The 12276-nt window shown below is 43.6% G+C and overlaps 1 protein-coding gene across 2 annotated transcripts in view; it reads left to right on the forward strand.

Annotated features, from left to right (window-relative positions):
• The window catches only part of LOC126248229 (probable ATP-dependent RNA helicase DDX31), a 259925-nt gene extending 255966 nt beyond the window's left edge, over positions 1-3959 (forward strand). Inside the window, exons 12-13 of one of the 2 annotated variants that reach the window (XR_007545432.1) lie at positions 1605-2226; positions 2469-3959. Coding sequence is in view for 1 of the 2 variants with exons in the window: in XM_049949055.1 (XP_049805012.1) it covers positions 1605-1689 (85 nt within the window). In the remaining variant the exon portion in view is untranslated. Of the gene's footprint in view, positions 1-1604 lie in introns of both variants that reach the window. The other variant, XM_049949055.1, reaches the window with a different exon arrangement.
• Positions 3960-12276: the final 8317 nt, after the last annotated feature.

The following is a 12276-nucleotide window of genomic DNA, read 5'->3' on the forward strand; positions in this document are numbered from 1 at the left end:
GTGTTTGCTGTATGAGTTGCCGATTTGTAGGGTTGGCCGTGGCTGGTGTCAATTGGAGCGGGACGAATGAATACACTGGGAGCCCGTGTTACCAGCCTGCTGTCGTCCGACCGACACTTGATTTGTTCATTAGTTTAGAGATAGGGAGGGAGGGAGAGAGAGAGAGAGAGAGAGAGTTAAAAATCTAATGAGCATAATATGCTCGGAGTCTCTTGACAAAATTTCATTGTGAAATATACCTTGCCTTTGCATCTAGCTTGCAAGTTACTAAAAAGTAAATACGTGGTGGGGCGGATGCATTTTCATACCACTCAAGACCTTTTTATTGACGAAGTACAGTTCCTACTGTATGGAATATCTTAACTTTACGATTGCAGGTACTTGGAAATAGCATACCATAAATCATACTGGCTGAAAAGTATTTAAACCGACAAACTCTGGGAGGTTGTAGGGGACATCTAAACAAATAATTTTCCCTATGAGGATTATTTAAACCGGTGGAGACCGTATTGCGATCTTCAGTTGTTAGAGGGTGTATTACGCTCTTCAGTTGTACGCAACTGCTGTCCACCAGTGTAGTAGTGCATTGTCTCTGTTTACTAATGGAGCGATACACCTGGAGTGAGTACATTGATATGGTTGGTGCGTACTACGTAGCGTACCACAACGGACGAGCTGCACAGCAGGTTTATCAACTACCCGCTTCCTACAAGACAACGCATGTGGTTCCTACATGACGGGGCGCCGGCATTTTTCAGTCGTCGTGTGCCTCGATTCCTGGACCGACGGTTGCAGAGGTGGTCCTGTACCATGGCCTGCTAGATCCCCAGATATGCCCCCTATGGACTTTTTTGTGTGGGGAGAGATGCGCAACCTTGTTTACGCAATTCCTGTTGCATCAGAAGAGGATCTGGTTGCCCGGATAGTAGCAGCAGCAGGAACAATTCAGGATACTCCTGGGGTTTTTGCCCGTGTCAGAACATGATCCGACGGTGTAACCTTTGTTCACGTGTCAATGGAGGCATATTGGAAAATCTACTGTAATTGAAATTGGGCTGTGTTAATGTGTTGTCTCTTGGTCATACAAAAATGGAAAAGTGTTTGTTGGTTTAATTAATTGGCCGCCAGAGAAATCTTCCTCTACCGGTTTAACTACTCCTCATACGAAAAAATGACATTAGGGAAAAATATTTGTTTTGATGTCCCCTACAACCTCCCAGAGTTTAACGGTTTAAATACTTTTCACCCTGTATATTGGCTGATCATCCTGTATGTAAAGCATCGATTGGTCAAACTGAAATGACCACGGGTTTGTTCAATACAGGAAAAGATAGTCGTGTTTTTTATGATGATGGCAGTAACTTTTTAACGTAAGTCGCTCACTGCATCAAATAGTACAGCCATAATTAACTATTATGATGTAATCAGCACAGTCATGTTACTAGGATGTATGTAAGCTTAATATACGTTATACATATTTCATTAAAGTCTACTGCTTTTTTACCCCTTAAGAATTTTGTCCTAATATATATTTACTTGTAAATAACGTTGTAATGTAGTTTATTCATTGAAAAAAAAACTGTTTTCATATTTATCTGTTTCAGGCCACAGCAGCCGAAGTCAACAGTTTCCGAGTATGACAGCGGGTTACCAGCCATCAAAAAGCGACGTAAATCTGGAATAAAATAAATGATCGATGATCAGAAAAGAAAAGAAAGAAAAAAATATGATGTGTGAAACATTCCTGAACTACGTGAGCAGTTGCTCTGTGCGGCAAATGTCGGTACATAACTGAGAAAGAAAAATTGCTAATGTGCTTTGAGACATGTAATGAAACCTTATTCTCCTACCACTATGCAGTAGTGCACTGCAGATCTTTACCGTAATTGGACTCATAGTAGCGAACAACGTTTTAAGATAATTCATTCTATAGCACTTTCCCATAATCCATGACGTCAGACGAGGTTCTTTCGTGTAAAAGGAAACGTACACGCAGAGTTTTCTTATTTCATGAGTATGTTGTGTTTGAGGGGCCAAAATTATGTAAACGTGATAACTGCATAAGCATAAACTCCCTTATAGCCGTGCGTCTTGCTGTGCCGCTTCCGGGACGGGAAGGTGCGCCGACCGCGGATCTTATCTGCCTGGCGGATTGACGACGAGCGTCGGTGTTGTTTTTAGGCGGTTTCCAACATCTCACCAGATAAATACTGGGCAGGTACACAGGTCCCGCACCGAGCGAGGTGGCGCAGTGGTTAGACACTGGACTCGCATTCGGGAGGACGACGGTTCAATCCCGCGTCCGGCCATCCTGATTTAGGTTTTCCGTGATTTCCCTAAATCACTCCAGGCAAATGCCGGGATGGTTCCTCTGAAAGGGCACGGCCGAATTCCTTCCTCATCCTTCCCTAATCCGATGAGACCGATGACCTCGCTGTCTGGTCTCCTTCCCCGAAACCAACCAACAGGTCCCGCCTCAGTTACATGATTCGCAAACATTTAGAAAAACATTCGCACTCCTTCGTATATATAACACTGCACGCAGAAAAGATACAGATATTCCCTCTCAGAGGGATAACAGGGTGTCGACAGGAACGGTATCTTGCCACCCTGTAAATTAATCATACCAAATCCATAGTAAGCATTCATACTCTGTTTAGGTGCGGGACAACGACCAAGAAAGAGAAGAAAAAGAAAAGTTTCGTAAGTATAAACGTGTTGGTACAATTACTCTTTTTAAAAACTAGTCTAACTCTTATTAATGTCTTAACAGAACGTGGAGATCGGAGGCTTGACTGCTCTGTAAAGTATGATAGATGGTGATCTGCGGCATCTCTGCAGAAAGAGCACAATCTGATGCACGCACAAGTGTTCCGGGGCACACCGTTCATCGTACATTGTTGAACATGCAGCTCTGTAGCAGACCATCCCTACGGGTTCAAATGGTTCAAATGGCTCTGAGCACTATGGGACTCAACTGCTGTGATCATAAGTCCCCTAGAACTTAGAACTACTTAAACCTAACTAACCTAAGGACAGCACACAACACCCAGCCATCACGAGGCAGAGAAAATCCCTGACCCCGCCGGGAATCGAACCCGGGAACCCGGGCGTGGGAAGCGAGAACGCTACCGCACGACCACGAGATGCGGGCCCTACGGGTTCACACGTTGACTCAACGACATCGTGAATTACGATTGCAGTGAGCAGGGGTCCATCGGGATTCGACCTTCGATCAATGCAAACGTATCGGCTGTTCAAGGGAATCACATTTTTGCGACACTAACTCGATGGTTGTCTCCACAAACGTATTCACCGAGGTGAACGGCGGCTCTCAACGTTCAATGCGTCACGGGCGCAGGCTGGTGGGAGCAGTATTATGCTGTGGGAAACATTCTCCTGTGCGTTCGTAGGAACTACGGTAGTAATCGACCACCTGCATCCATTCACGCTCGATCCTTTATCGTGACACTGTGTGATCAGTCAATGGTGTACGCCGTCTCATCCCTATTTGCAAAAATCCGTTGCTTCTAAGCATCAAGAGTAAAATTGTTTATTTTAATGTGCAGTTGTTTTCTTCAGGATCCTACTCACCAGAATACTGACTATTTGTAGATACTCCTTCAAGAGCCCCCTCGGCACAGCATTTGGTAGGGGGGTAAGGTTCTCCTGCTACACAAAGTCATAGTTAAATATGTGGATGTCGTGCTTATGTAAACAGACGTAGGGTACGCTTACGTCCCACCGTGATGGAAAGAGGCACTACCTGGAAGGGGTAGTGCCGTCGGAGACAACAATTTTATTTTTCGAAGTTACACATATCCATATCGATGAGCAATTTTTTTAAATGAACTTCAGTAATCGTGGGATCTCGGAAGCAATAAAAGATTATAAAGCTCATCAAGCTGTACAGTCATACCTTAACACAGTAATAAAGAAAATGAAACATGATTCCTTAACCTAGTCTCCAAAATGTTCTTCCTGCTAAAATGTTCTTCCTGCTAAAATGTAGTTCAGTGAAGCGTAAATTTCCACTTAACGACTAGTAAATAGGATACGTATACAAAAATTGTAAAATGATAGCATAGAGGATATATCAGTAGTCACTATACAAGCCTAATAACATGCAGAAACAAAAGCACAGTAAAATGGAAAAGTAGTAGTGTTTGGAAGTTCTTTAGAAACCAGACAGACAAATGTCCTCTAGCAGAGTAGTTTCAAATACTGCAACCTTTAACGATCGATGATTTTCGCTTGGTTCACAGCACTGCTGTTGGAAGTGTTATGTACTGCTTTAAAAAGGAGAAACTGAACGCTCAGGAGACATTGCTCAAACTGGAGAACTATTAAAGTTATAACTGAGGCATTTTACAAGCAATTATCTGACTGATTTGTCACCGAATCATGTGTTTCAAAATCTTGGTATAGGAAAGTGAATAGTTTGTATAGGGACAGTTGCAAGTGTCTACCGTGTCCATCTCACTTTTCAGTATGTCGAAAATTGATAACACGTCAATATTTGGAGGCATTTAAGCGTATAGTCCGAGAGGTCGGTTGGTGAGTTCGCGTAACGACCTCACATGTGGGCTGTGCAGCAACCATTGTGGAGTACAATATTGTGTGAACTGGTGTAGGCCATATGCGATGTAGCTATGGCTCTGACCCAAAAGTTTAATTACCGATTTTAAACGCAGTGATACTCGCGGAATGGTAGCAACTGCTGGCAGAGTGACTAAATCCTACTAGCATCGATGACCTCTGTACTCCAGTGTGTGTCGTGCAAGGATATTATCTGTTGGCGTCTAATGACGAGGTACTTCACTCGCGGAAAATACACTGCCATCCGGTGTGAATCGAAATCATTGAAACATTAATGCCGTAGCACAGTGGAAAAGACAATGAAGAGCAACGATCAAATCCTTGTTCCACTTTTTTCAGTGGCTTCCGTAAAACATTTCAGTTTAATGCGGAAATGGTTCCTTCAGAAAGGTCACAAATGTTTCCTTCACACACATTCCTTTAATGTCTCCTGCGCCCGACCCTACCCCTAAAAAACAAAAAAAAAAAAAACAAAAAAAAAAAAAAAAGTTTCTGAGAAAATTCCATAGCCTGGCAGTGAAACAATGTGTTTTGTTGTGGTCTTCAGTCTAAAGACTGGTTTGATGCGGCTCTCCATGCTACTCTATCCTGTGCAAGCCTCTTCATCTCCCAGTACCTACTGCAACCTACATCCCTTTAAATCGGCAAACTGTATTCATCTCTTAGTCTCCCTGTACGATTTTTACCCCACACGCTTCCCTCCAGTACTAAATTGGTGATCCCTTGATGCCTCAATGTGTCCTGCCAACCGATTCCTTCTTTTAATCACGTTGTACCACAAGTTTATCTTTTCCCTAATTCTATTCAGTACCTCTTCATTAGCTACGTGATCCATCCACGTAATCTTCAGCATTCTTCTCTAGCACCACGTTTCAAAATCTTCTGTTCTCTTCGTGTCAACTATTTATCGCCCATGTTTCACTTCCGTACACGGCTAAACTCCATACAAATACTTTCAGAAAGGACTTCCTGACACTTAAATCTATACTCGATGTTAACAAATGTCTCTTCAGAAATACTTGTGGGTCAAATGGCTCTGAGCACTATGGGACTTAACAGCTGAGTTCATCAGTCCCGTAGACTTATAACTACTTAAACCTAACGAGTCTAAGGACATCACACACATCCATGCCCGAGACAGAATTCGAACCTGCGACCGTAGCAGCAGCGCAGTTCCAGACTGAAGCGCCTAGAACCGCTCGGCCACAGCGGCCGGCCAGAAATGCTTTTCTCGCCATTGCCAGTCTACATTTTATATCCTCCCTACTTCGACCCTCGTCAGTATTTTCCTTCCCAAATAGTTAAACTCATTTCCTACTTTAAGTATCTCATTTCCTAATCTAAATCACTCAGCATCATCTAGTTTAATTCGACTACATTCCATAATCCTCAATTTTCTTTCGTGTTCATCTTATATCCTCCTTTCAAGATACTGTCCATTCCGTTCAACTGCTCTTCCAAGTCCTTTGCTGTCTCTGACAGAATTACAATGTTATCAGCAAACCTCAAAGTTTTTATTTCTTCTCCCTGGACTTGAATTCCTACTCCAAATTTTTCCGATTTGATCCATTATAAATAGTTTTGAGAGCCTTCGACTGTGAAAACAATAGGTTTCTTTATAAATAATTCATCTGCTAGCTGTCACGATTTTCTTTATTTACTTTTCACACAAAAGTAAGTAAAGAATATCGTGACTGGTAGCAGAAGAATTATTTATAAACAAACCAAATTTTTCTTTGGTTTCCTTTACTGCTTGCTCAATAAACAGATTGAATCACATCGGAGGTAGGCTATAAACCTGTCTCACTTCCTCCTCAACCACTGCTCCCCTTTCGTGCCCTTCGACTCTTATAACTGCCATCTGGGTCCTATCCAAACTGTAAATAGATTTTCGCTCCCTGTATTGTACCCCTGCCACCTGTAGAATTTGAAAGTGAGCATTCCAGTCAACATTATCAATAGCTTTATGGAAGTCTACAAATGATACAAACATAGGTTTGCCTTTCCTTAACCTTTCTTGCATGAGAAGTCGTAGGGTCAGTATTGCCTCACGTGTTCCTAATGTTCGCCGGAATGCAAACTGATCCTCCCCGAGGTCGGCCTCTACCAGTTTCTCCATTTTTCTCTAAAGGATTCGTGTTAGTATTTTGCAGCCGTGACTTATTAAAGTGATAGTTAGGTAATTTTCACGCATGTCAGCACCTGCTTTCTTTGGAATTGGGACTATTATATTCTTCTTGAAGTCTGAGGGAATTTCGCGTATCTCATACATATTGCTCACCAGATGGAACAGTTTTGTCATGGCTGGCTCTCCAAAGACTATGAGTAATTCCAATGGAATGTTGTCTAGTCCCCAGGCCGTGTTTCTACTTAAGTCGTTCAATGCTCTGTCAAATTCTTCTTGCTGTATCATATCTCCCTTCTCATCTTCATGTACGTCCTCTTCTCTTTCCGTAATATTGCCTCAAGTACATCTCACTTGTACGGACCCTCTATATACTCCTTCCACCTTTCTGCTTTCTATTCTGTGCTTAGGACTGGTTTTCCGTCTGAGCCCTTGATATTCACATAGTTGTTTATCTTTTCTCCAAAGGTCTCTTTAATTTTCCTGTAGGCTGTATCTATCTTACCCCCTAGTGATATATGCTTCTACATCCTTACATTCGTCCTCTAGCCATTCCTGCTTAGCAATTTTGCACTTCCTGTCAATCGCATTTTTTAGAAGTTTGCATTCCCTTTCGCCTGCTTCGTTTATTCCATTTTTATATTTTCTCTTTTCATCGATTAAATTCAATATCCCCTGTGTTACCGAAGGATTTCTACTAGTCCTCGTCTTTTTACCTACTTGATCCTCTGCTGCCTTCACTATTTCATCTCTCAAAGCTATCCATAGTTCCTCTACTGTATTCCTTTCCCCTGTTCTTGTCAATCGTTCCCTAATGCTCCCTGTGGGACTCTACAACCTCTGGTCCCTTCAGTTTATCCAGGTCCCTTCCCCTTAAATTCCTGCCTTTTTCCAGTTTCTTCAGTTGTGATCTACAATTCATAACCAATAAATTGTGGTAAGAGCCAACATCTGCCCCTGGAAACGTCTTAAAATTTAAAATCTGGTTCTTAAAACTTTGTCTAACCATTATATAATCAATCTGAAACCTTTTGGTGTCTCCAGGTCTCTTCCACGTATACAACCTTCTCTCATGATTCTTAAGTCAAGTGTTAGCTATGATTAAATTGTGCTCTGTGCAAAATTCTACCAGGCGGCTTCCTCTTTCATTCCTTTCCCCCAGTCCCTCTTCACATACTACTTTTCCTTCTCTTCCTTTTCCTGCTATGGAATTCCAGTCCCCGTGACTACTAAATTTTCGGTTCCCTTCACTATCTGAATAATTTCTTTTATTTCATCAAACATTTCCTCAATCTCCTCATCTGCGCAACTAGTTGGCATATAAACTTGTACTGGGCTTCGTGCCCATCTTGGTTACAATAGAGTGTTCACTATGCTTTTCATAGTAGCTTATCCGCATTCCTATTTTTTTACTCATTATTATACGTACTCCTGCATTACCCATATTTGATTTTGTCTTTATAACCCTGTATTCACGCGACCAGAGACCCTGTTCCTCATGTCACCGAACTTCACTAATTCCCACTATATCTAACTTTAACCATTCCATTTTCCTTTTTAAATTTTCTAACTTACCTGCCGGATTAAGGGATCTGACATTCCAAGCTCCGATGCGTAGAAAGCCAGTTTTGTTTCTCCAAGTAACGACGTCCTCCTGAGTAGTCCCTGCCCAGAGATCCGAATGGGGTACTATTTTACCTCCGGAATATTTTACCCAAGAGGACGCCATCATCATTTAATCACACAGTAAAGCTGCATGTCCTCGGGAAAAATTACGGCCGTAGTTTCCCCTTGCTTTCAGCCGCTCGCAGTACCAGCACAGCAAGGCCGTTTTGGTTAATGTTACAAGGCCAGATCAGTCAATCATCCAAACCGTTGCCCCTGCAACTACTGAAAAGGCTGCTGCCCCTCTTCAGGAACCACACGTTTGTCTGGCCTCTCAACAGATACCCCTCCATTGTGATTGCACTACGGCACGGCCATCTGTATCGCTGAGGCATGCAAGCCTCCCCGCCAACGACAGGGTCCATGGTTCATTGGGGGGGGGGATTAATACTCTTTTTTTTTGTTGGTATAATCCCCTTTTAAAAACAGTGTGCACAGTAGGACGTTTCCATCACTGAAGAGTGATTCTTGAAGAAAGACAACATACTGTAAATATAATAGATAACCGAAAAAAATAGTTGTTCAGATGTTTCCATTATACCACTGCCAGGGCATCGTTGTGGACAGCATATCGCCCTGGTAAAACAGTTTTTGATCTTTCGTTTGTTGACCAGATCGCATCCAGTTAATCCAAACTACTTGCGTTGTATTTGCCAGTAAGTTGCATTACCACTTCCGAAAGGTATTCGTAACAACAGTTACATTAACGTCGTTGTAAACTCTGACCATAGTCCCTCCAAGAGATGAAAAGGACTTCGTCTATTTCAGGCGTGGTCGACGGCTGCCATCAAGTATATCCGACTGGGACCGGTAAACCCACGTCTCATCCACAGTAACAATTTCCCCACAAAATTAGATAAATTCGTTTGAAACTGGCCTAAAAATTGCTGAGAAATTCGTTTTCTCATTTGCTTTTAACCAGTATTTAATAATTGCGACACTCCTCTTGCACTTAGCATTGTCGTATTTAGTTATTAATATACAATTACCCTAATATTTTTATATGGTTTGTCTATGACGTCGTTTGTTCCAGTCACCTTTAGTCGCCGATCGTCCAACACTTTATAGTGCACCTTCGCGATAGTTTCATCCATCTTTACCAGTGTGGGACATGCTTCGTGTGAATCCATCTCTAAGAAGGGGAGGCCACGACGCTGGGATCAGAAATGTACTTCAAACTTCGTACAACTTTAGTAGGCCATTAACACAATATAATGTGCAAGTAGTAAGGTGTCCTACTCTGGCAATTTCGAGAAAATCGCAAGAGAAGTTTTATGCGTCTATTATGCAGCTGGTGTATCTGTGCGTAGGTGCCGGTCGTTATAGTTCACGGTGGTCAAGTCGTTAGTGTTCCAGCATCGTAAGACGAACGTGCATGAGGCGATGGTTCGACTCCCGCTCACACCTTCGTTTTTCTAGTACAAGTGTAAATTGTGTAATTTTCAAAAAAATTGCACCTACACTATGCGTTGTTATTACATTAGCAACTTCTCACCGCTACGCAGGCTAACTGCAAAATAGGGTCTTCATATGTGTCTGCAGCTCGAAGCTTCGAGGTGCAAGGTACAGCTCGAAGCTTCGAGGTGCAAGGTAGTTCAGGGTACCATACCAGATGGTATGCATAAGAGACTTCGCAAATCACGACAGGCATACATTTTTAGGAAAACTCGAAGAATATCTTAATTTAGTTGTCGATAGTTATAATTATGTTATTTCTAATAATTAAATTTAATTAAAAATAGTAAGCTTTCAAATAACATGAAATTCACAAAAATTTAATGCAAATAAAGGTGGTTTACTTTAATTATATTACCTCTAAAATTTCATATAAATTAAATAATATGACCAATGATGAAAAAAAATATTGATTGAACTTTATCTTTCAGCGAGAGTCGAACCGTCGCCTCATTCATGTTCGTAGTCGGTTGCTCGAATGCTAACCACTTCACCACCATGAATTCTAGCGTCCGCCCCCTATGCACAGATACATGTACATCAGTTACGTAAAAGACGCGTAAAACTTCTTTTGCGATTTTCTTGGAATTGCCAGTGTAGTGCACCTTGCTACTTGCACGCTATGTTGTTTTAATGGCACACTAAAGGTGTACGAAGTTTGAAGTAAATCTGTGACACCAACTTCGTGGCTTCCCCTTGTAAGAGAAACATGACCATATGTACACTCCTGGAAATGGAAAAAAGAACACATTGACACCGGTGTGTCAGACCCACCATACTTGCTCCGGACACTGCGAGAGGGCTGTACAAGCAATGATCACACGCACGGCACAGCGGACACACCAGGAACCGCGGTGTTGGCCGTCGAATGGCGCTAGCTGCGCAGCATTTGTGCACCGCCGCCGTCAGTGTCAGCCAGTTTGCCGTGGCATACGGAGCTCCATCGCAGTCTTTAACACTGGTAGCATGCCGCGACAGCGTGGACGTGAACCGTATGTGCAGTTGACGGACTTTGAGCGAGGGCGTATAGTGGGCATGCGGGAGGCCGGGTGGACGTACCGCCGAATTGCTCAACACGTGGGGCGTGAGGTCTCCACAGTAAATCGATGTTGTCGCCAGTGGTCGGCGGAAGGTGCACGTGCCCGTCGACCTGGGACCGGACCGCAGCGACGCACGGATGCACGCCAAGACCGTAGGATCCTACGCAGTGCCGTAGGGGACCGCACCGCCACTTCCCAGCAAATTAGGGACACTGTTGCTCCTGGGGTATCGGCGAGGACCATTCGCAACCGTCTCCATGAAGCTGGGCTATGGTCCCGCGCACTGTTAGGCCGTCTTCCGCTCACGCCCCAACATCGTGCAGCCCGCCTCCAGTGGTGTCGCGACAGGCGTGAATGGAGGGACGAATGGAGACGTGTCGTCTTCAGCGATGAGAGTCGCTTCTGCCTTGGTGCCAATGATGGTCGTATGCGTGTTTGGCGCCGTGCAGGTGAGCGCCACAATCAGGACTGCATACGACCGAGGCACACAGGGTGTGGGGAGGGATCTCCTACACTGGCCGTACACCACTGGTGATCGTCGAGGGGACACTGAATAGTGCACGGTACATCCAAACCGCCATCGAACCCATCGTTCTACCATTCCTAGACCGGCAAGGGAACTTGCTGTTCCAACAGGACAATGCACGTCCGCATGTATCCCGTGCCACCCAACGTGCTCTAGAAGGTGTAAGTCAACTACCCTGGCCAGCAAGATCTCCGGATCTGTCCCCCATTGAGCATGTTTGGGACTGGATGAAGCGTCGTCTCACGCGGTCTGCACGTCCGGCACGAATGCTGGTCCAACTGAGGCGCCAGGTGGAAATGGCATGGCAAGCCGTTCCACAGGACTACATCCAGCATCTCTACGATCGTCTCCATGGGAGAATAGCAGCCTGCATTGCTGCGAAAGGTGGATATACACTGTACTAGTGCCGACATTGTGCATGCTCTGTTGCCTGTGTCTATGTGCCTGTGGTTCTGTCAGTGTGATCATGTGATGTATCTGACCCGAGGAATGTGTCAATAAAGTTTCCCCTTCCTGGGACAATGAATTCACGGTGTTCTTATTTCAATTTCCAGGAGTTTATATTCAGACAGCATTGAACATCGAAGGGCGGATTTATTATAAACCAGTACAAACGTTAGATTAATTTCGATTGGCAATACACCATCCAAAATATAAAATTGTTTGACAGCACTGTATTCCGCGTAATCCATTTCAACGTAGCATAGACACCACGACCATTTTAAATATCCATATAAACAAGGCTCTGCAGATCAAGTTACCACTTAAATTCCTCGACTGTGTAACTTACATCATCATAACAATAACTGAATGTCATTGATATCGACGCCATATCTATTAAATGAGAAACTTGCATTGAGTGCACT

Source organism: Schistocerca nitens, chromosome 3, assembly GCF_023898315.1.
Source record: "Schistocerca nitens isolate TAMUIC-IGC-003100 chromosome 3, iqSchNite1.1, whole genome shotgun sequence".
In the NCBI taxonomy this organism is placed as follows: domain Eukaryota; kingdom Metazoa; phylum Arthropoda; class Insecta; order Orthoptera; family Acrididae; genus Schistocerca; species Schistocerca nitens.